General features: G+C 45.3%; 1 protein-coding gene and 1 pseudogene across 1 annotated transcript in view; one reads left to right on the top strand and one right to left on the bottom strand.

Annotated features, from left to right (window-relative positions):
• The window catches only part of IQSEC3 (IQ motif and Sec7 domain ArfGEF 3), a 109,665-nt gene extending 100,653 nt beyond the window's left edge, over window positions 1-9,012 (bottom strand). Inside the window, exon 1 of the mRNA XM_021671999.2 lies at window positions 8,459-9,012. Within this exon, the coding sequence (XP_021527674.2) occupies window positions 8,459-9,012 (554 nt within the window). The remainder of the gene's footprint in view (window positions 1-8,458) is intronic.
• A 329-nt stretch (window positions 9,013-9,341) lies between these two features.
• On the top strand, window positions 9,342-24,108 carry LOC105724718 (splicing factor U2AF 35 kDa subunit-like protein; annotated as a pseudogene).
• Window positions 24,109-24,730: the final 622 nt, after the last annotated feature.

Here is a 24,730-nt window from a genome sequence, read left to right as displayed (position 1 = left end):
ATCCCAGAATCCAGCTCTTTCCTCTCTTTTCCCCCAGAGATATGGCCACAGTGCAAGCTTCCTTTCCCTCCTGCTTTCATAAGCCCATTGCCCATTTCTCACTTCGCCTGTTGACAAGGGTGTGTGTGTGTGTGTGTGTGTGTGTGTGTGTGTGTGTGTCAGATGAAATTCTCACTCCAGAGTTCTGTTCTTAAGGCAGCTTCCCAGGCTGACAGACTGGTCAGGGGCTGTGGGCAGAGGGAGTAGAGGGCTCTCCCTGCTCATGACTAGGATTGGGATGGGTCCTGTTAGTTGCCGGGGGCAGTCTTCCCCCCACCCCTCATCTGTCTCACACCCCAATCAGCCTGAAGGCCTGAGCCTGAGTCCAGCTTTCCACGTGGGCTCAGCTGCAGGACAGTGAGCTGTGCTCTTTGGCCCAAGAACAGCTCCCCAGGGGCCTCCCTTCTGCTCAGCTCTTCCTCAGCCCTGATACCACAACCCACCTCCACTCAACAATCCATGAGCCTGCCTGGACCCTACAGACTGAGGGTTTATTTATTCAACCAGTATTTATCATGCACCTTCCAGGTATCGAGTTTGACTCTCATCTTCCATTCCCTGCAGGCTCGTGCGACACCAACCTCTACTGCCTGTCGGCTCTTCCTGCCCACATCTTCCTGCCCCATAGCAAACCCCAACAGAGTCATGTGACATTTCACCATCCAAAACATTATTTAAGATCCTAGAAAGGAGCAAACAAGCTTATCACACATCATGATGCTCTTTAACTTCTTGCTTTATGACTTCCACACGTGAAGTTCATTGGGAAAGTATCCCTTCTACAGCCCAAATACTTACTATTCCACGACAAGTCAGTGGAAGTGCCCCATATCCTTCCCCTTTCCTTATCAGGGCCAAACAAGGCAATTCCAATTCTCTGCAAAATTTAGTGGAGCTAAAAATACATTTAGACTCTGAAGTGACTCCCTCATGAGCCCTTCAACTCCTTAGCAGCGTCGTGCCCTGGCCTTTAGTTAACCAGTGCTACCACAATATCCTCCCCTCTTATCAAGTCCTGCTCTGGGAAATTGCTCAAATAAACTCTTTCACACTAAAGTATAAAATACTGAGAAGGCTAAATGTGTTGATTTTTTTCCTGTCCTAGGAGAATTTGCGTTTAAACAAGGAGGATACCCAAAGTCATCTCCGATTGTGGAATTATTGGCATAGTTGAGATATTCTGAAAGGCAGAATATCTGCTATCCCTGGAGTTACAGGACTAGCTGTTTTGGCCCTGCACACCCGTGAAGCAGCCCTGACTGGCTTTTTTGGTCCATCATCACATAATGTCGAGAGCAGTGAATGAAGAGTTAAAAGAATTTGAGCTCTAAACCTAGTTCTACCACTAACTAGTTTGGAAGCAACAGTCACTTCTTTCTTAGGCCTCAGTTTTCTCATTTGCCAAATGAGAAGTTTGAACCTTAAAGAATCCTTCTAGCTCTGACATTTGCTTAACTCCCCAAAGGGGCTAAGAGACCCTGGCTCCGCTCCTAAACGCCTCTAGCCCCTGAAGCTTTGGCTTGGAGGGAATGGTCTGATGCCAGCACAGAGCATGGGGCCCTTCTCTGGGCAGGGATTGGGACGGGCTGCCCATATGCCCTCTGTCCACAGCAGCCTGCCTGCCAGGGAGGAAAGGTGCCACTCAGCACACACACCGATCTTGAAGAATTACATAACGCACGCAGATCCCTTATACCAACCAAAGAGCAACAGCAAAACAGTCTGTCGTCCACCCCCACCCCAGCACACACACACACATCAACAGTCTTTGCCTGTGGTGGCCTCATAGTCACAAACACCCTGGGAGAGAATTTTAGAAGGCCACCATCTTTTCTTTTTCGTTTGTTTTGGTTTTCCTGGAAGATAGCTCATCTAAGAAAAGTCTTTAATAAAGAAAACCAATAACCACGCATCGGGTCTCTTAGTCCCTCCCTGCTGTTCTTTTCAGCTTTCTGACCTCAGAGTCCTGAAAAGTGAAGGTCTACCTTCCATCCCCAGGAAGGAAAAATTTGGAGAAATGGATTCAGCCTCCATTCCACAGAAGTGGGAAGCACTTCCTGGATTCAAAACGCCATTTCTTTCACTCTCCATTTTTGTCCTTGACAAGTCAGTGTACCTTCTCCTAGATGAGACTGTAATTTTCTTAATTAGGAAATAGGGGTGGTGTTCTCACTGTGGGGCATCAGGTGATAACTCAGATCTCTTTGATGTCCTTAAGAGAAGCGCAAATAATCTTAAAATGCAACAGAAGAGGTTTAAGTTGGGCTGAAAGAAGCCTTTGCCAGCTAGAAAGTTGTGAGACAGCATTGCAGATCACTAAGGGACGGTGGATTTGTCCTGCCTAACTGCTTTTCAAGGTAAGCTCAACACTCCTGTGTCTGGAATGGCTTGGACGCACATGGCCAGAGGCAGAGGGTAAATGAGAAAGGGGCACACGTAGAAAGGTGATCTGGCAGTGTAGAAGAAACCTTGAACCCTGCATTCTAGTCTGTCACTGTCATCTGACAACAGATGAACCTCTTATCTTTCTTGGACCCTGGTTTCTTTTTCTTTTTTTGGTCAGGGGTGGATGGAGTCTTGCTATGTCACCCAGACTGGAGTGCAATGGCGCAATCTCGGCTCATTGCAACCTCTGCCTCCCTGATTCAAGTGATTCTCCTGCTTCAGCCTCTTGAGTAGCTGGGACTACAGGCCACCATACCCAACTAATTTTGTATTTTTAGTAGTGACCGGGTTTCACCATGTTGACCAGGCTGGTCTTGAACTCCTGACCTCAACTGATCTGCCCATCCTGGTCTCTTTATCTGTAGAAATACTGTAATGTATTGAACACTTATTATGTGCCCCAAACAGTACTAAATAAATAGTATGTAGAATTTAAAACTTTACAACCCGTCATTAAAGTAGATATTTTCCTCATTTTATAAGTGGAAAAAGAGAGGCTGAAAGAAAGTAAACAGTGAAGGTGAGGTCTCACAGCTGTGGGGGCACCAGGATTTCTCCCCAGGTATGCCTGCCCAAAGCCCATGTTCTCAATCACCTAGATCTTGGACACTGTGTGATCCAGTGGCTACCTGAAGTTCCTTTCAGCCTGAAAGATTTAGCTTTGCCCTTGCCTTACCCCTGATTCCCTTTCTTTTTGTTAATGCCCTCATTGACTGAAATGAAGATGACCACTCCCTTTTTCCATGAAAATAAGGTACTCTTTGTAGCCTTTGCGGGAACCTGCATTTTGTGCTTTTCCAGAAGCAGAGGAGTAAGTTGCTGCAGTGGCCCAAGCCTTGGAAATCCTGCCAAACGGCCTCACATTTGAGAATCTGCCAGGTGCAGTGAGAGTGTCCCCAGGGCCTCTTGCTGAGAAACCCCTTACCAAGCTGCTGTTGCCCTGTGCCCAGGGCCACTGAGATATTCTTGGGCCCCAGTGAAAAAAATGTTCAGGCTTTCCAACAAGGCAGCTTGTCTAAAAATCTTCACATGGGACATAAACTCAGGAGTTCAGTCTTTTTTCAGATTGTGAGCCCCAGTGTTTGTCCCAGTCCTTCCCTCTTTTTTCGTTACCCTCCCTTCCATTCCCTCTTCACCCAGCCCTGGCCCCAGCTGCCTTTTCTCATAAGTGACCTTTGAAACTCAGGCTGCACAGAGATTTGCTGAATCAGCAGGACCAACTGCTGTTTCTCTTGCTTAGTTTTGGGCCAGTGGGAAAATGTGCCAGGATGCCTTTGTGAGGCCCTGTGGCGTTCACTGTGTGCGTCTGGGAAGAGCTTGGGAATGAGGAAGGAGGGAGCTGGTGTGGAACTCGGCATGGAGGCTGGTAAGGAGGAGGGAGACAATCAGTGTTTCCCAGAGACCAGGGGATGACTTAGTTCTCTTAAATGCATTATTTTTGGATGGAAGGAAGGGAAGAGCAGTGGTCTAGGTGCTCAGAAAGGCAAAGGGCAGTAAATCTTTGCAAGTGGCCACTCTATGCCAGCTTCCTGATATAAACAAAAAGATGCACACTCCCTCCCCAAAGTGGGCCTTCAAGCTGGCCCCATTTCTTGGACTAGAAGCTCTCTTCCTGCTGGGGATAGAGGAATAAGTGGTGGATAGGGAGATTGGCGAGCATGGGCCCTTCCTCAGCAACCAGCTACAAGGTAGACAAGGTCCCTGTGTGTTGAAACTGTCCTCACCTAGTGATAGGGTTCAGCCTCATAGGGAGGGGATTAGGGTGGTAAGAGGGGGGCTGTATGATCAGAGGAGGGAATGAGATGTGCATGCAAAACCGGTATCTCCATGGATTGAATTTTTTGCCTTTTGTTCCCTTTCCAGCTATCCTTGCCTCTTGCTATTCTGGCATAAACCTTTGAGCTCAATGAAGAAAACCTGCTCTCTGGCTCTTAACATGATTTGTATACTCACCCTTTTTACCTTGTGCTGTTCTGATAGAAGATTGCTCTAAGCAGCTGCAACATGCTTACACTTGTTTAGACGTTTCTAGATATGTGTCTCATATATTTTGAGCAAGGACCATTTGCTTCTTTCCAGTCTTTCACAGCACTGAGTGCAGGGTTTTGAACAGACTGGACACTTGATACATATAGTTGACCGACAGACCTTTATACTTTTTCTCTTAATAGCTTCTAGGATGGGCCAGCCATGAGCTATCACGTTCAAGCATGCAACCCTGACTCAATAGGAGCAGAGACCCCAGTTACAATCAGCATCTTAGACAACTCAGGCTAAAAAGCACATCCAGAAATCTTCTAGCCATACCCAGCCTCCAGTCAGTATGAGAACAGGGAGCTCAAAAGATACTCAAGACTTATTTCATGTTTAAAGGATGTGGGTAGAGAGGAAAGAGATTTCCCTGTGTAGCTTACGTGGAAGAAGGATAGGAGGAAGAGAAGATGGGAGAGAGAAAGTGTTTGAGGGAGAGGAAGAAAGGGAGAAGAGAAGGAAAGAAAAAGGGAGGAAGGAGTGAAGCAGAGGAGGGATGTGAAAAAAATAAAGAAAGGATATAACAGAGAGAAGACAGGAGCTGTGGAGCCCTTCAGACTTCATAGTCATATTGAGGTGGGGAGCTTGGAGTAGGAGCTAAATTTAAATTGGAACGCAAGAATCTATCCTCCAGCAATCATCTGCCTGTGGCCTTGGAGACATGGACAAGCCCTGCCATCCGAGGCAGTAAATGCATGACTGGTGGGTGGGAAAATGTGCTCAGATGCCACTGAGGCCAGCAGCTTCAGATAAGTTCATGTGCTTCCATGGCAAGAGGATTTGTCAGGTCAAGTTGGGTTTCTGGTGCCAGCCAGGAAAGGGATAATAATAAATTCTGCAGATGCTGTGAGCCTTGATTGAAAAAATAAAGAGGAGGAAGCTATGTTTGCTGCTTTCATTAAGAGGCAAAAGCAGTGGGGGTCAGAGCTTAGCAAGAATCAGGAAGCACGCAGAAAAGGATTTTAACCCTTCAAATGTTTTTCTTCCATAATATCTCTGCACTCACCCACTCACAGATTGCTGCTTTCTTGGACTGACCTCCAATACCACCACCACCTTTGTGTCTCCCTCAGCTGAAGGAGGGAGAGAGGCCAGATTACGTATTAATGCAGATAAATGGCAATTAAATGATTCATTATTTCTCAGTCCAAGGTTCTCTAGAGCTTCTGCCTCTCCTGGAATTGAGTAGGAAGAGGGGTTCTGGGATTAAGAGTCAAACTGTATGAGGACATAATGCACCTACTGGAGTGCCTGGCCTCTGGAAACCCTCACCAACTCTTCAACCACCTCACTGGGGCAGTGTTCTCGCTGGAATGAGGCCAGAGGAGGAATGAGAGAAGATTCACAGGAAACGCATGATCGGAAGACCTGCTCTGCCATGTCTTCCTCCCGCTTCAGCACTCCCAGTAGAGAATCGATTCTGTAGCGAGCTCCCCAGGAGCAATACCAGGGAGGGGGCTGCTGGCTCTGCTCTCCTTCTCCTCACCTCTCCCTATCCTTGGAGATACCTCTCTGCCTGCTGGCTCCATCTACTCCTGCACTGTAGACAGGTATGGGCAGAGAACAAACATACGAAACAGGCCATGGGCAGAGAGCAGGGTAAGACCAAACATGTAATTAGCAGTGATGATTCCTTCCTGAAGTTCTGTTCTGCGGGGAAACTTGGGTTGAAGTTGGGCAACTGTGGGGAAAGAAATGAGTGGTCCAGAAGATATTCAACCAGCCAAGATGACCATGTTTTCACATCCAAGGAAAGAGAACTGCAGGGAGGAGGGGAGGCAGGCACATCCATGGTCTCTATGTCTCTGGGTGTGCAGGCTCAGGGAGCAGGGGGAAAAGCTGGAGGCTCTGGAGAAAGGAAGGCACTACTGTTAAGTGCCTGGGCCAACTTTCTAAGTGAAGGATTCCAATAACTTCCACTCACCTCCACCATGCTAATTATTTCTTATTTTTGCTCTATTCCTTTGAGAGGCAAAAGCGGGACAGATGAGAAGGAAAGATGAGGATGTCACAATTCCTCTCTGGAATTGACATGTGAGGCTGAACAGGAACCCAGATAATTCCTAAATCCCAGGATTCCTAGCAGGACCATCTGAGTGAAAGGGTTTGGGCTATGTAGATCAATCTGAAGGCCATAGCGATGTCTTTGTCTAAGAAAAATAATCTTTCCTCAACTCTTTTGCCACACAGTCCCCTGGAGAGATGCAAAGAAAGTGGAGATGCAGTAGGAGAGAAGGGAGACACCAAAAGTCATGAGGAGAGAAATCATAATGACCAGGTAGCTGTGGCTGCCCTCAGGGAAAGGGACTGGAAAAATTCTTCCCCCCTACCTGAGAAAAAGACCACTTAGTATCTTGGAACAGTGTTGCCTTTTGCTGAGCCTTGGGCATTGAGGGAAAATGACTTTCTGCTTTTTATGCCAGATAAGGAAAAACCAAAAATAAAAATGTGAAACTGAGGGAAGTCCAAATGGGCTATTGAGGGAGCTGAGGTAGAAAACTGTATCTTCTTGAGGTTTGAATCAAGTGTTTCAAGTTGGCCAAGCCAGATCATGGTAGACCCCTTGGTTCTGATCCTCGTACCCTGTGAGCTACCCTGCCCTAACCCAACTTCTCTAACTCTACAACAGATAGGAAAAGAAAGTGAGTTTTGAAGGAACACAGCAAATCTTCACAAGGATCTCTCAGACTTGAAGCGCATGTGCAACTGGATGAAGATGAGATTCCCAGCTCTACTTTCTCCCTCCTTATCCCCTTTAGCATCACCATTTTCAAGGTCAGGTGCTGACCAGATACAATTTCCCTTGAACTGTTCTTATTTAGTTCTCCATCACTTGTCTAATCAGAGAAAAGAAGCTGACATGGCCACAGCCTTTCCAGTACAGAGAAGAGAACATCCCGGATGCTTTCATGTCTTCTTCCCATATTCCTAGTTTATGGACTTTGTGAGTGAAGAAAGAGCTTGAGGTTCTAGGTGCTGAGAGATTAATGTTTCTCTCAGGACCCAAGACAAGATTTCAGTGATAACCAAATAACCAGGGGAAATAAGGTTTGCAGTTGCTGGCCTTAACAGGGAGATTTAAACAGGCATGGCATCCAAATATCAACTCCATCTGCCTACTGTCCCCCATGTCATTGTTCCCTTTCAGCAATGGCCAAACACCCTGTAGGAAGAACCCTCCTTGAGTTGGAGGAAAAATCTATAACAGACTGAGTCCTCAAGCCATGCCTAAGTCCTCCATTGGTTTGATAGGATGGTCCCTTGTGCCTCTTCAGCTCTACGGGAATTCAGAGCAGAGAACCCTTCCCCAAATGAGCCATTCCTGGCTATGACTCCCACTTCACCAGGTGAAGAGCCGCATCTTCTCTTCATCTGCCTCCAGCTCCCGTGCTTTCCCACGTCACTCCTGCTTTTCAGGTTTGCCCTCAGTCTCCTGATTTTCCCTCTACCCCAGTCCTACTCTTCCTGGGCCCCAGCCTTTTTAAAGCTCTTTACATGCCTCTTTCCAAGCCTTCATCTCAGTCTCCATTCAAATACTTTTACTACCCAAACTTCCTTCCAAATTTTTTCTCACTTAAAAAGATACCTTCAATGGTTCTCTTCTACAGTTGAATCTTCACTCGAACTTCATCCCAGTCTAACCCCCTTTAAATGCTGTCAGTTACTAATATCCCCAATCGCTTAAAACCCACTTCTTTCCTCCTTTGCCCTTACTGATGGTCTGGTTACTCCTTTTTGCTCCAACATTCCTCAAAACCGTCTCAGGCACGGATATCATCCCCTCATTTTCCCCAGATCTCCTTGACACACTTCTGGCCCCTTCAGGCCACGTCACCCCGGTCTTTTAGACTCCCACGCACCCGATGTCCCTGTCTCTCCCTCACACCCACTTGCTTCCCTTGCTCCCACCACAACAGTGCCCATCTCCCTCTTCCCCGCTCACTCAGGTCTCCTGCTCAGGACGCCCTTGCCGAGGGTGGAAGGGGATTTGTGCTGAAGGAGGGCTCCGGCAGCAGCGCAGCAACTCGGGGGACGCTCCTTCTCCTTGTCAGTCACGGCTCCCTGTGTCCCCAGATGCTTGTGGGGCGACTGGGGTGTGTGAGCCCTGCTGCCAGGGCCCCGCGGGGGCTGCTCCAGGAGCTGTCCGTGGTGCTGAAGCGGCGGCTGCTCGGGCGCGGGCTGTGGCGCGGCGGCTGAGCGCTGTCCCTGGTCCTGGAGAGGTTCTTGGGCCCTGGCAGCGGCGGCGGGAACGGTGGCCGGAGCAGCCGGCGGCTGGGCCGATGACGGGGGGACGAGCCCGGGCGGAGGCTGGGCTTGCAGCAGCTGCTGGTGCTCCCACAGGCTGCGGTTCTCAGCGCTCAGCTCGTCCAGCCGCCGCTCCAGCTCGTCGATTCGCTCTCGCTGGGTGTGGATGAGGCTCTGCTGGTTCTGCACGATGGCCGTGAGCTCCTTGAGGTAGAGCACGGCGCGCACCGGGTTCTCCAGCAGGCTCTCCATGCCGCCCGCCGCCGCCTGCGCCCTGCCTGCGCCTGGGCTGGCGGCGGGGAACGCGAGGGCGCGGGAGCCCAGCAGCCCAGTGGTCCGCTCGCCTCCCTCGCCCACGGGCCCAGCCTCCCTGCCGCCGCCGGCGCCGCGTCACTGCCACCCCGACCTTCACACACGCATCGCGGGGCGGGGCCGCGGCACAGGGCCCCACCCCCACCCCACCCTCTAATTCCCGGCCTCCCCAACCCCTCGTCTCCCCACCTCCCTGCCTCTTGGCATCATAGGAGGCTCTGCTCCCTGCAGGGCAGAGAGGAGAGGGAGGAGGCCAGAGAGAGGGAGCCTGTGGCCCGGGCGTGGGAGGGAAGCAGGAAACGCAGGCGACCCGAGAAGGACGGTGAATCTGACTGGCCAGAACGGGAAGTAGGCGAAGGGGAAGAAGCGATACTGGGAAGGTGTGGTGGGACCTGCAGGAGAAGAGAAGCAGAAAAGAAAGGAAGAGAAGGGGAGAGGCTGGCGGAGAGGAAGCAGAAAAAGGGAAGGTGGGACAAAGAAAGAGAAATGAGCTGGAGGAGAGGAAGGCGTGGGGCCCTGAAGGGGCGCGAATTCTTTTCCCAGGCCAGCCCTTCCAGGGGCTGGGGTCCATCTAGATACCTGCGGAGGAGAGGCCACACTCGCCGCTTTTGCTCACAGCAGTCTATTCTGAGGGGGAATTCCCTGGAACACAAGGATTCTGGGGCTCTAAGGGACCCTAAAGAGCATCTGATCCTGCTCTTTCCTTCAGCAATGAAGAAACTTGGGATGGGAAGGCTATTCATGCTGGGTTTTCCCTGGGAGTGAGACCTCAAGACAGTTTTGGCAGTTCCTGATAGAAAGACAAACTAAATAAACCAGGTCCTCTGTGGCAAGGGCTAACGCTTCCAGAAACTTCTGAACAGAGCATTCTATTTGACAAATAGAAAATGCACGCTGTTACTAAACACTGGGCTAGATGGTGGTAAGAGAAAGATGATTAGAATAGAATCTTAGGCTTCTTGATGCTTATAAATAAGTGGGTGAAATTGGTCATAATTAACTTTGACATATGGTGGTGGTGGTGAGTGATCAGGTAGAGGTTTGCCCAGAGTGCTATAGGAGCCAGCAGCTTAGAGATCCAGGAAGACTTCTTGGAGGAAGTGACCCTTGGTGTGAGAAGGGTTTCTCAGAAAGGAAGGGCAACATGAACAAAAGCTCAGAGACATTAATCAGCATCGATGGAATTATTCATTCATGTTTACAATAATCATATGTAAAACACCCACTAGGTGCAAAGTAATGTAACAGAATCTATGCAGGCCACATTTAGCATAGATAATAAATTATCATTTCTATAATCAGGTGGATTCCAATCTCGTAGAGTAGATATGACATGCACGTGAATAGGCAAAACACAAGTCAAGATTTCTGTAAGAGCTATTCAAGTCAAGTGCCATAGAGTTCAGGGGAGGGAGAGGTTTCATTTGACTGTTTTGATCTGGTGAGTTCTGATAGAGGTGTTATTCAAGTTGGGCCATGAAGAATGGGAAATATTTCAGCAGGTAGTCAGAACAAGGGGCCAGAGATGAGAAAGATATATCAGGCAGCAGGGAAAAAGCTAAGGAATGGAAAAATAGCACTTGGTTTAAATTAATTTGACAGGGAAATGACCCTTTTTCTTTTCTTTTTTCTTTTCTTTCTTTCTTTTTCTTTCACTCTCTCTTTTTCTTCCTTTTTTTTTTTTGAGACAGAGTCTTACTCTGTCATCCAGTCTGGGGTTCAGTGGCAGGATCATGGCTTACTGCATCCTTGACCTCCTGGGATCAAGCAATCCTCTAGTCTCAGCTTCTTGAGTAGGTGAGATTACAGATGCATACCACCATGCCCAGCAGAGGAAGTGAAAATGAGTTGTTCTTTCCTCTTTTGTTGGAATGGGATGAGAAGGAGGCAAGGCTATGGGTGCTCTTCGCATGTTTGTTATGCTGTTCTGTTCTTCACATACATGTACATCAGGCACCCTGTCAACCTTCCATCCCCCCAGGGTAGGCATATTTATGGGTACCATGAGCCCAGTGAGCTGGGCCACCCCTCACCAAGTGGTGCCAGACTTGAATAACCTTATGAGAAGGAACCTGTGCTCTGCAAATATATTGGTTTATCTGCATTTGTGATGTGTTTTTATTTTGCTTTTCTTCCATTTATCTTCATAGCAAACTTTCTCTGCTGATTATTTCTTTTACTGTGCACAAGCTTTTTAGTTTAATTAAGTCCATCTGTTTATCTTTGTTGCATTTGCTTTTAGGTTCTTGGTCATAAACTCTTTGCCTAATGTCTAGAGAAGAGTTTTTCCGATGTTATCTGTTAGAATTTTTATGATTTCAGGACTTAGATTTAAGTATTTGATTCATCTTGAATTGATTTTTGTATAAGGTCAGAGGCGAGGATGCAGATTCATTCTTCTACATGTGGCTAGCCAATTATCCCAGCACCATTTGTTGAACAGAGTGTCCTTTCCCCACTTTATATTTTTGTTTGCTTTGTCAAAGATCAGTTGGGTATAAGTATTTGGCTTTATTTATGGGTTCTCTACTCCGTTCCATTGGTCCATGTGCCTATTTTTATACCAGTACCATGCTGTTTTTGTGACTATAGCCTGGTAGTATAGTTTGAAATCAGGTAATGTGATGCTTCCAGATTTGTTCTTTTTGCTTACTTTTGGTTTGGCTATGTGGGCTCTTTGGTTCCATATGAATTTAAGGGATTTTTTTTTCGAGTTTTATGAAGACTGATAATGGTATTTTGATGGGAATTGCATTGAATTTGTAGATTGCTTTTGGCAGTATGGTCATTTTCATAATATTGATTCTATCCATCCAAGAGCATCGAGTGTGTTTTCATTTGTTTGTGTCATCTATGATTTCTTTCAGCAGTGTTTTGTAGTTTTCCTTGTAGAGGTTTTCACCTCCTTGGTTAGGTATATTCCTAAGTAGTTTGTTTTATTTTTTGCAGTTATGTAAAAGGGGTTGAGTTATTGTTTTGATTCTCAGCTTGGTTGCTGTTGGTGTATAGCAGTGCTACTGATTTGTGTGAGTCGATTTTGTATCCTGAAACTACTGAATTCATTTATCAGATCTAGAAGCTTTTTGGATGAGTGCTTAGGGTGTTCTAGGTATACAATCATATCATCAGCAAACAGCAACAGTTTGACTTCCTCATTACCAAGTTAAATACCCTTTATTTCTTTCTCTTTTCTGTTTGCTCTGGCCAGGACTTCCAGTACTATGTTGAATAGAAGTGGTGAAAGTGGGCACTTACGTTGTTCCATTTCTCAGGGGGAATGCTTTCAGGTTTTTCCCCTTCAGTATAATGTTGGTTGTGGGTTTGTCTATGGACGGCTTTTATTATCTTAAGGTATGTTTTTTCTATGTCGATTTTGCTGAAGGCTTTAACCATAAAGGGATGCTGGATTTTGTCAAATAGTTTTTCTGTATCTATTGAGATGATCATGTGATTTTTGTTTTTAATTCTGTTTATGTGGCGTCATTTATTGACTTATGGGTGTTAAACCATCCCTCTATCCCTGGTATGAAACCCACTTGATCATGGTGGATTTTCTTTTTGATATGCTGTTGGATTTGGTTAGCTAGTATTTTGTTGAGGATTTTTGTATCTATGTTCATCAGGGACATTGGTCTGTAGTTTTCTTTTTTTTGTTAAGTCCTTTCCTGGTTTGGGTATTAAGGTGATACTGGCTTCATGGAATGATTTAAGGAGGATTTCCTCCTCTATCTTTTGGTATAGTTTCAGTAGAATTGGTGAGAATTCTTCTCTGAATGTCTGACAGAATTCAGTTGTGAATTCATCTGCTCCTGGACTTTCTTTTGTTGGCAATTTTTAAATTACAGTTTCAATCTCACTGCTTATTATTAGTCTGTTCAGGGTTTCTATTTCTTCCTGGTTTAATCTAGTTTGTATGTTTCCAGGAATTTATCTATCTCCTCTTGGTTTTCTAGTTTATGCTTGTAAAAGTGTTCATAGTAGCCTTGAATGATCTGTTGTATTTCTATGTCATTAGCTGTAATATCTCTTGTTTCATTTCTAATTGAGCTTATTTGGATCTTCTCCTTTTTTTTCTTGGTTAATCTCACTAATGATCTATCAATTTTTTTAATCTTTTCAAAGAAACAGCGTTTTGTTTTATCTTTTTTATTTTTATTTCTTGTTTCAATTTCATGTAGTACTGCTCTGATCTTTGTTATTTCTTGTCTTCTGCTAGGGTTTGATTTGGTTTGTTCTTGTTTCTGTAGTTCCTTGAGGTGTGATCTTAGATTGTATATTTGTGCTCTTTCAGACTTTTTTTTAATGTAGGCATGTAATGCTATGAGGTTTTCTGTTAGCACTGCTTTTGCTGTATCCCAGAGGTTTTGATAGGTTGTGTCACTATTGTCATTCAGTTCAAATAATTTTCAAATTTCCATCTTGATTTCATTGTTGACTCTAATGTCATTCAGGAACAGATTATTTAATTTCCATGTATTTGCATAGTTTTGAGAGTTCCTTTTGGAGTTGATTTCCAACTTTATTTCACTGTGGTATGCTCAAAATTATATCAAGAGCATACTTGATGTAATTTTGATTTTCTTAAATTTATTGAGACTTGTTTTGTGGCCTACCATATGGTTTGTCTTGGAGAATGTTCCATGTGCCGTGAATGGCATTAGAGTTTATGTCCATCGTTTCTCTCTTGCCTTTCTGTCTTGATGATCTGTCTAGTGCTGTCAGAGGAGTATTGAATTCCCCCACTATCATTGTGTTGCCTTCTATCTCATTTCCTAGGCTTATTAGTAACTGTTTTATAAATTTTGGCGCTCCAGTGTTTGGTGCATATGTATCTAGGGTTGTGATATTTTTCTGTTGGGCTAGTCCTTTTATCATTATATCATGTCTCTCATTGTCTTTTTAAACTATTGTTGCATTAAAGTCTGTTTTGTCTGATATAAGAATAGCTACTCCTGCTCACTTTTGGTGTCCATTTGAATGGAATATCTTTTTCCACCCCTTTACGTTAATTTTATCTGAGTCCTTATGTGTTAGGTGAGTCTCTTGAAGTCAGCAGATACTTGGTTGGTGAATTATTATCCATTCTGCCGTTCTGTATCTTTTAAGAGGAGCATTTAAGCCATTTACATTGAATGTTAGTATTGAGATTTGAGGTTCTATTCTGTTCATTGTGCTAGTTGTTGCCTGAATACCTTTTGTATTCAGGATAATTATTTTGTTTAAGGAGGCTAAAGATAGGACCCCTATCCTTCCTAGCTTGTAGGGTTTCTGCTGAGAAATCTGCTGTTAATTTGGCAAGGCTTTCCTTTATTGATTACGTGATACTTTTGCCTCACAGCTCTTATGATTCTTTTTTTCTTTTTGACTTTAGATAACCTGATGACTATGTGCCTAGGTAATGATCTTTTGGCAATGAACTTCTTAGGTGTTCTTTGAGCTGCTTGTATTTAGATGTCTAGATCTCTAGCAAGGGCAGAGAAGTTTTCCTTAATTATTCCCTCAAATATGTTTTCCAAACTTTTAGACTTCTCTTCTTCCTCAGGAACACCAATTATTCTTGTGTTTGATTGTTCAGCACAATACCAAACCTCTTGGAGGCTTTGCTCATTTTTAAAATTCTTCTTTCTTTGTCTTTGTCAGATTGGATTAATTCAAAAGCCTTGTCTTCAAGCTCTGAAGTTCTTTCTTCTATTTGTTTGATTCTATTGTTGAAACTTTCCAGCATATTTTGCATTTCTCTAACTGTGTCATTCATTTCCAGAAGTTGTGATTTTTTTTTTAATTTATAAGATATATTTCTTTGGAGATTTTTTTTTCACCCATATCCTATATATTTTTTTAAGTTTCTTTAAGTTGATTTCCCTTTTCTCTGGTGCCTCCTTGATAGCTTAATAATTGACCTTCTGAATTCTCTTTCTGACAATTCAGAGATTTCTTCTTGATTTGGATCCATTGCTGGTGAGCTAGTGTGATCTTTTGGGGGTGTTATAGAACCTTGTTTTGTTATATTACCAGAAATGTTTTTCTGGTTTTTTTTTTTTTTTTTTTTTTTTTTGATTTGGGTAGACTATGTCAGAGGAAAGATCTAGAGCTCAAGGGCTGCTGTTCAGATTATTTTGTCCCATGGGTGATCACTTGTCCCATGGTGCTGTCCCCCTTCTTCTATGGATGCAGCTTCCTGAGAGCTGGACTGCAGTGATTGTTATTGCTCTTCTCGGTCTAGCCACCCAGTGGGGCTACCAGGCTCTGGACTGTTACTGGGGAGTGTCTGCAAAGAGTCCTGTGATGTGATTCATCTTCAGGTCTCTCAGCTGTGGATACCAGCATCTGCTCTGGTGGAGGTAGCAGGGGAGTGGATCGGACTCTGTCAGGGTCCTTGGTTGTAGTTTTGTTTAGTGCACTGGTTTTCTCAAATGCTGGTTATATTAGCAGTGAAGTTGTTGCATGGACAGACTCAGGGCCTCTGGGTAGCCAAGATATTACAGGCAATGGAATTAGCTGTTGTTTTCTCCTTTCTTGGGGCAGTATTGTTCTGTTATGAGTTGCTATAATGGCTTCAGTTGGTTGGCCTCCAGCAAGGAGGTGGTGCTTTCAAGAGGAGCATGCATCCATAACCTGGCTCCTGTGCCCCTTCACCTCTGGAACTCCCACCCTCACTCTTGTTGCTGGATCTCCCTGCTGGATCAGTCTTTCCTTCAGGTGAAACCTCTGGCACTGTTTGTAGGTAAAATCAGGGCCCCGGCTTTATTTTGGGAAGTTCTGAATAATAATTACTAGGGAAAAAAGGGAGGAAGCAACCAGGTAAATCAAGAAAGTAAGGAGTAGCCGCTGCTGAGGTCTCCACCTCTGTGTTGTCACTGTGCTGTCATGGTGCTGCTGTCAGCACACCCGGGCCCACCCAAGCCTTTTCATTTCTTAGCTACGTTTGGTCTCATTAATTCACATCTAGAAATATATTTGAATGAAAAACAATCCAGGATATATGCATACATTAATTTTCAGGGATGTTTAGCAAGGCTACTTGTGTAGAAAAATTGGAGCTAGGTAAATGACTAACAATAGGCAACTGATTCTAAATCATGGAAATTTGTTAAGAGGAATTTTTGTTTTTAGACAGGACCTCACTCTGCCCAGACTGCAGTGCTGTGGCATGATCATGGCTTACTGCAGTCTCCAACTCCTAGGAACAAGTGATTCTCCTGCCTCAGCTTCCCGAGTAGCTGGGATTACAGATTCACACCACCACCCCTGGCTAATTTTTAAATTTTTTTGTGGCGACGGGAGCCTCTCTGTGTTGCCCAGACTTGTCTTGAACTCCCAGGCTCAAGCCATCCTTGAGCCTTGATCTCCTGAAGTCCTGGGATTGTAGGTGTGGCCCACCACACCAGCCTTTTAGTAGAATTTATTGTTCACATTTAAAGTCATTTTAAGGGAGAATATTTATAATCGACAGAAAATGCTCACTATAAGTCAGGCAGGATGGCTCACGCTTATAATCCTAGCCCTTCGGGAGGCCAAGGCAGGCAGATCACTAAGTCAGGAGTTTGATACCAGCTAGGACAACATGGTGAAACCCTGTCTGTACTAAAGATACAAATATTAGCTGGGCATGGAGGTGTGTGCCTGTAGTCCTAGCTACTTGGGAAGCTGAGGTGGGAGAATTGCTTGATCCCTGGAGGCAGAGGTTGCAATGAGCTGAGATCATGCCACTGCACTCCATCCTGGGCAAAAGAGTGAGGCTCTGGCTCAAAAAAAAAAAAATGCTCACTATATATTGAGTGGGGGAAAGTGGTTTACAAAATAGGTTTTGGGAATGGGTGCGGTGGCTTATGCCTGTAATCCCAGCACTTTGGGAGGCAGAGGTGGCACGAGATCAGTAGTTCAAGACCAGCCTGGCCAACATGGTGAAACCCCATCTCTACTAAAAATAAAAAAATTGGACGGGCGCAGTGGCAGACACCTGTAATAACAGTTATTTGGGAGTCTGAGGCAGGACAACTGCTTGAACCCGGGAGGTGGAGGTTGCAGTGAGCCAAGATTATGCACTCACTGCACTCTAGCCTGAGGGAAAAAAAAACAGGTTTTGGCTTAAAAAGAAAACAGGGAGATATAATATGGATAGACAAAGACAGGAAAGTGATATCTCTAGGTGGCTGGATGCTAGGCGTAAGTTTTATGCCATGTTATTTTTGTTTGTTTATTTGTTTTGAGATGAAGTCTCATTCTTGTTGCCCAGGCTTGAGTGCAATGACGCGATCTTGGCTCACTGCAATATCTGCCTCCTGGGCTCAAGCAATTCTGCTGCCTCAGCCTCCTGAATAGCTGGGGTTACAGGCGCCTGCCACTACGGCTGGCTAACTTTTGTATTTTTAGTACAGACAGCGTTTCACCATGTTGGCTAGGCTGGTCTCAAACTCCTGACCTCAGGCGGTCCACTGCCTCGGCCTCCCAAAGTGCTGGGATTATAGGCGTGAGCCACCATACCCGGCCGCCATGTTATTTTTGTAAAAATAAGATTAAAAATGATATTTTTTAAATCTCGGGGTTGAACACTCGGGGGTGGTCAGCAGTTCACTCACCAGTGCTTGTGGGCTTTGTTCCCTCCCTGGAAAGGGATGGAGAATTCCATGTCCAAAGGGAGCCTCTGCCGTCCACGGTTCTGAGCTTCAAGTCACTAGGACTTCTTTCAAACATGTGTGATGAGGAGACTCCAATGTTGGTCTCAGTTCCCAGGCTGAACTCAGCAGATCAGCCCATGAAAACTTCTGTATTGAGACAAAAGGATTGGAACTGTCGGAAAGCAACACCTATTGTCCTGGTCTTGACACCAAGGAAGAGGACAGATGACAAAGAAACTGAAGACAGGTATTGGAGAGAGGTATAACATTCCAGTCCCTCAATCTAGAAATGCTAGCAGGACCAACACAGCTTCATAGACCCGGCTAGGCACGGTGGCTCATGCCTGTAGTCCTGGCACTTTGGGAGGCCGAGGCGGGTGGATCACCTAAGGTCAGGAGCTTGAGACCAGCCTGGCCAACATGGTGAAACCTTGTCTCTACTGAAAATACAAAAATTAGCAGAGGTTGCAGTGAGCCAAGATCGCGCCACTGAGCTCCAGCCTGGGTGACAGAGTGAGACTCCATCTCAAAAAACAAAAACAAAAACAAAAAATAGTTCCAGGGTCAGAATCCCCCGGTGAAGATTCTTCATAAGAAAAAAGACAGGATTGTAACTCATCAACGGTTGCAGGGCAGGCCATGGGGAAAGAACAAAAATTTTCCAAATTATCAAAACTGGAACTCTAACTTTTCAGGTCCCAGCTTACTTTTTAAATCTCAAGCTAATCAGAACTTTGCCAGGGCCAAATTTAGTGAGCCTCCATCACCAAGAGTTCTTTCTAAACCACCAAGCTGTTTCCTTTAATTCTTCAGATAAGGAAATAATGACATTTTAACTTAAAACCTTACTTAAAGTACAGGAACAAAATAAGATAAAGTACTAATGTTTACATTAAGCTACATTTACAGATAATTGTAAGTTGGTCTAAAACAAATTCACCAAGGGATTAATGTATTTGTGTAGAACTGTAAATTAATGTAAAAAATATAATTGACTTCATCTCATTTGTTTCATGTGTTAGGTGCACTGTGATGTAATGATAGCATCAGTGCAACTTAAAGTAACTAAATTAATAATTGTACTTACTGTTAAGTGTTCTCAAAAATTTTTTTTTTTTAGGCATAGTCTTGCTCTGTCACCCAGGCTGGAAGTGCAGTGGTGCAATCTCGGCTCACCGCAACCTCTGCCTCCCAGGTTCAAGTGATTCTTGTGCCTCAGCCTCCTGAGTAGTTGGGATTATTGGCATATGCCACCACGTCTGGCTAATTTTTGTATTTTTAGTAGAGATGGGGTTTCACCATGTTGGCCAGGCTGGTCTCAAACTCCTGACCTCAAGTGATCCACCTGCCTTGGCCTCCCAAAGTGCCAGGATTACAGGCATGAGCCACTGCGCCGAGCCTCAAATGAATAACTTTTTTTTTTTTTTTTTTTTTTTTTTGAGACGGAGTTTCGCTCTTATTACCCAGAGCTGGAGTGCAATGGCACGATCTCGGCTCACCGCAACCTCCGCCTCCTGGGTTCAGGCAATTCTCCTGCTTCAGCCTCCTGAGTAGCTAGGATTACAGGTCCGCGCCACCGTGCCCGGCTAATTTTTTGTATTTTTAGTAGAGACGGGGTTTCACCATGTTGACCAGGTTGGTCTCGATCTCATGACCTCGTGATCCACCCGCCTCGGCCTCCCAAAGTGCTGGTATTACAGGCGTGAGCCACCGCGCCCGGCCTCAAATGAATAACTTTTAAGTGAAACCATTCAACTTTAGATTTGGAGACTGGCAAGGGAATCAATGTTTTCTATTGAATGTTGGGGAAAAATAGTAATATAAGATTATTATTCAGGGACAGTAGGATGTTGAAAATGAATCACATTATAAACATCTACCTAAGACATAGGATTGAGAAGTAGGTAAACTTCTGAAAGTTCAGAATACTAGCATCACTTAAATCAGTAATATGCCAACAGCCTGATGAAATCCGGTCTCTACTAAAAATACAAAAAATTTGCCGGGCGTGGTGGCATGCACCTGTAATCCCAGTTACTCGGGAGGCTGAGGCAGGAGACTCACTTGAGCCCAGGTGGCAGAGGTTGTAGTAAGCCAAGATCATGCCACTGAACTCCAGCCCGGATGACAGAGTAAGACTCTGTCTTAAATAAATAAGATGTAAACTCCTCCATAATACCTTGATAACATGTTTTTTACCAACCCTAGGGGTAAATGCTAAATATGTTAACCCAATAGCAAGTAAAATAAAATGTGGGTCAATTTAAAATTTTTGGCTGGTGTGGTGGCTCATGCTTGTAATCCCAGTACTTTGAGAGGCCACGGCAGTTGGATCAGCTAAGGTCAGGAGTTCAAGACCAGCCTGGCCAACGTGGTGAAACCCTGTCTCTACTAAAAATATAAAAATTAGCTGGGCGTGGTGGCACACACCTGTAATCCTAGCTACTCGGGAGGCTGAGACAGGAGAATCACTTGAACCCGGATGCCAGAGGTTGCAGTGAGCCAAGATTGTGCCACTGCACTCCGGCCTGGGCAACAAAGTGAGGCTCAAAAAAAAAAAAAAAACTAAATAAATAAAATAAAAATTTCAATTGTTAATGCTGTTTTCTAATTTGGCACCTTTTAAATGTTTATAAGCAGATGGCTGAGTTGTATTTTTCTACATAAATTCGGATGAAATAATATTGTCCAAACTAAATACTGATATTCTAAAGAAAAGTTTATGAAGTATTTAATGTCCATAATATGTATTTGAAGCAGGAATTTTTTAAACCCCCATCATGCCCCCAACTACAGAAGAAACTCAAATCTCCTCTTTAAATCCTGTCTCCCTCTTGTCCCCCGAGAGGCTGTCAGGTTTGAGAAGTGGAAGGGCACTCACTCCTGCCATAGCCCCCACATATGGAGAACCCACGCATCCAAGGAGCTGGGGGACAGAGATAAAGCTGGTGAGACCCTTGCCCTCTGCTAGGCTGTGGAGAGAGCAGGCCTTTCAGGATATCCAGGCAGGCTAGTGTCATGGCCGGAGTACAGGCATCTGTACCAGCTCTGGTCCAGGCACCATCCCAAGGCTGCCCTGCAGGGGGAGCATGTTCCAAAGTGTTGAATTCCAGAATCCATCAGAAATTATAAGGCCAATTAAATGCCCTCGGTTTAGAGCTCTGATGAGGCTTAAAAGGCTTCAAACAGCTCCTTCAATCCCAACTTATTGTCCCCAGAAATTTCCCAGTGCCTATCACTGTGAGTGGGAGGGAGCAGGGCCTTGGTCTCTCCTCCAAGTGGCTGGGGAGTGACCACCTTAGTGTCCCAAAGCAGGGACTGGATCGAATCCCACTCAAGACCAGAAAACCAGGGGGATGCAGAAGCTAAGGCGGCTGCTGGTTCCCTGGGGACATAGCCTGGGGAGGGTGTCCTGGCTGACAGCCTGTCTCAGGGACATCTGCTCACAGGTCCCTGGGAGCTGTCATCATCTTTTTCAGAATCTGTCATGTTGCCATGCACCCCTAAACAAACAAGACACCCCTTCATGCTAGTCTCTCCAGCTCTGTTGCCCTTTTGGAGGTTGCTAGTGACAGGAAGAAAAGAATGCCTTCCTTGAGTTTTCCCATTCAAATGCTTATTGGCTTTGCACCCTGTGCCATAAAATTGTAAAATAAGCTACCAAGATGTCCAGACAAGATGGACTGTCTGTGCCTATTAGAGGAGCTCCAATTTTCTTTTCTTTTCTTTTCTTTTTTTTTTTTTTTGAGACAGGATCTCACTCTGTCACCCAGGCTGAAATGCAGTGGTGCAATCTCAGTTCACTGCAACCTCCAACCTCCATCTCCTGGGTTCAAGCAATTCTCCCACCTCAGCCTCCCGAGTAGGTGGGATTACAGGTGCACACCACCACACTCAGCTAACTTTTTGTATTTTCAGTAGAGATGGGGTTTCACCATGTTGGCCAGGCTGATCTCAAACTCCTGACCTCAAGTCAGAACTCCACCTCGGCCTTCCAAAGTGCTGACATCACAGGCATAAGCCACTGCACCCAGCCAGAGCTCTACATTTAAAAGCAGAACCCTGTGGCCATAGCAGGATGAGAAAGAGTACACCTTGGTTTCTCAACAAGCAGCTCTTGACAAACATCCTGCTTTACAGCTCTGAGCCAGAAAAGTTTTAGTAACCACAGCCAGGATAAACTGTAGCCAGAAAGCTACTCCTCGCAACCTACCCAACTCTGTCCCCCATCCCACCCCTACCCCCCAAAATGAACAGCTGACAAAGACTTTTGGTTTGGGGCTTGAAACTCTCCCAATCAGGGCTGGATTATTTGACCAATCAGAATTGAAGTAGTTTTAATCCTTCATCAGCATCAACAGACTTAAGACTATGGGCTAGAAATCTTATTTAAGCCAGACCCTCCCTTTGTTCTTTGAAGAGGACACTTTCATTTGTACTGAAAGGCTGTGCCTCCCAATCGGTGAATGTTTTTTATGGAAAGTAAAGCTCTCTCTTTTTCCTCTGCTGATCTCATGGTCTTTTGTTAACCCCCACTAGGCCTTTCTAAACAGGGCCACAGCAGGAAGGTCTGATAATGGTGAAAGGTGACTGAGACAAGGCCTACCATGCATATTTGTAGAAGCCTTAGCAATAATAATATAATCCAACTTCCTCATGTGACAGATAAAGAAACTGAGGCTCACTGGAGTGATGGGCCAGGCATGGGTGGCATACTAGCTTCAGCCCACAAAGACAGCCCTGATAAAGCCTGGAGAAGTTTGTTAGGAGGGTTTCCCACCTAATTTCCATCCACCTAGCTACTAATGCCTGGAAAATTGTAGTTTCTACCTATCTTGAATGAAGACCTGTATATAAGCTCCGTGTCTCTCTTTCTCTCTCTCTCTCTCTCTCTCTGTGTGTGTGTGTGTGTGTGTGTGTGTGTGTGTGTGTATGTATTTGCTGTATACAGACTTTGCATTTTTTCTGACTTAGCATTACATGGTGAGCTTTTCCCAGTGTCATGCAGGAGGCTCTCGAATATGTTTGTAGGAAGAATGCCAAACAGTCTTTGAAAAAGCTCAGCTTTAAGAGCCACCCCATATTCAACTGATACAGTTGAATGTGTCTCACAAGTCCTATTGCTATGCCTTTAGGTTTTTTAAATCAGTTTTACCTGTCAAAAAAAGTGCTGCTGAGAACATCCCTGTTAAGTCTTTGCATTTCTGACTCTTTATAAGTGATTCCTAGTACTAGACGTCACATTAAAGACCACAGATCTTTTGGTGCACCGTGCTTAGTTGCCTACTAAAAGGACTGTGCTAGTCTATACATCTAGAGGAATGAGGGTGCTCACTTTCTTTCATTGCTGGTGAGGCTGACAATTTGTTATGAGAGGAGGAAAGTGACACAGTCCATATGCAGCTAGATGGTGGTCACGTGGTGTATTCTAGGGGCAATTACCTTCTTTGCTTGTGCCACTGGCCCATTGTGCTTGGCATCTCCAGTATACCCAGCACCATGCATGTTGCTGACTTAGTGAATGTGTTCTTACCTCACGTCCCATCTCTCATCCCAGCTCCCATAGGTCACAGCCCGATCGATCTCTGGGGCTGTCATTTTTCCCTTCCTCTTCAGTGGAAAACAGGAAGACACGTCCCGCGCGGGCGTCGGCAGGGTTGGCAGCGACAGCAGCAGTGTCTGAGGCGGCGGGTGGGAAATGGTGGAGTATCTGTCCTCCATCTTCCGCACCTGAAAGGTAAAGTCAACTAACTGTTCATTTTATTTCAAAATTGGAGCATGTCGTCACGGAGACAGGTGCTCTCGGTTGCACAATAAACCGACATTTAGCCAGACCATCTTGATTCAAAACATCTTTCGTAATCCCCGAAACAGCGCGCAGATGGCTGATGGCTCACACCATGCAGTGAGCGACGTTGAGATGCAGGAACATTGTGATGAATGTTTTGAGCAGGTTTTCACAGACGTGGAGGAGAAGTATGGGGAAGCTGAGGAGATGAACGTCTGTGATAACCTGCGCGACCAGCTGGTGGGGAACATGTCCGTCAAGTTTCGCCGTGAGGAAGATGCGGAAAAGGCTGTGATTGACTGGAATAACCGTTGGCTTAACGGTCCGCCGATCCAGGCCGAGCGGTCCCCGCCGTGAGGGACTTCAGAGAAGCCTGCTGCTGTCAGCACGAGGCGGGAGAACACACGCGGGGCGGCCTCTGCAACTTCATGCATTTGAAGCCCGTTTCCAGAGAGCTGCGGTGGGAGCTGTACGGGCGCGGTCGCAAGAAGCATAGAGCAAGATCTCAGTTCCGTGAGGTCGTTCCCGTGGTCGTGGCGGGGGCGGTGGCGGGGGCGGTGGCGGAGGCGGCGGCGGACGGGAGCGTGACAGGAGGCGTGGAGAGACCGTAAAAGATCTGCGCGATTCTGAGCCATGCCATTTTTACCTTATGTCTGCTAGAAAGCGTTGTAGTTGATTGACCAAACCAGTTCATAAGGGGACTTTTTAAAAAACAACAACCAAACACAAAGATGGGTTTCTGAATAAAATTTGTAGTGATAACAGAAAAACAAACAAACCAGGAAGATACACACGCTGCCAGCACCAGGCATAAGGACATCATGGTGTTCTCCTTCCTGTCTTTGCTTTCCCATTTGTCCTTTTGCTTTGTGTCCTTCCCAGTGCTGTCATATGCCCTGGGTGGCTGCTGTCACTTTTACTTAGGGATGTTTTGGTTCCACATAAAGGACAATAAAGGGAAGGGCAGATCTCATCTTTCCTGTACTCATTCATTTATTTATTCATTCAACAAATATTTCTTTTGCCACCTATTGTATATGGGCCAGTATGCTTATTGGAGACGTAGAAGGAAATAGTATTGGTATGAGTATCTGACAGTGCTGGACATGCACTAAATGACAAGCACTGTATTCAGGATAAAATTACATACATGATCTTATTTAATACTTACCACAGCCCAGTGAGATAAGTACTGTTATTTCTCCCATTTTAAAGATAAGGGAAGTGATACCTACAGAAGTTAAAGGTCACA

This window comes from Aotus nancymaae, unplaced genomic scaffold (genome assembly GCF_030222135.1).
Source record: "Aotus nancymaae isolate 86718 unplaced genomic scaffold, 86718_ANA_hifiasm-v0.15.2.pri h1tg000016l, whole genome shotgun sequence".
NCBI classification, from domain to species: Eukaryota; Metazoa; Chordata; class Mammalia; order Primates; family Aotidae; genus Aotus; species Aotus nancymaae.
The sequence above is the reverse complement of the archived record's forward strand: the minus strand, read 5'-3'. Positions and strand labels throughout refer to the sequence as shown.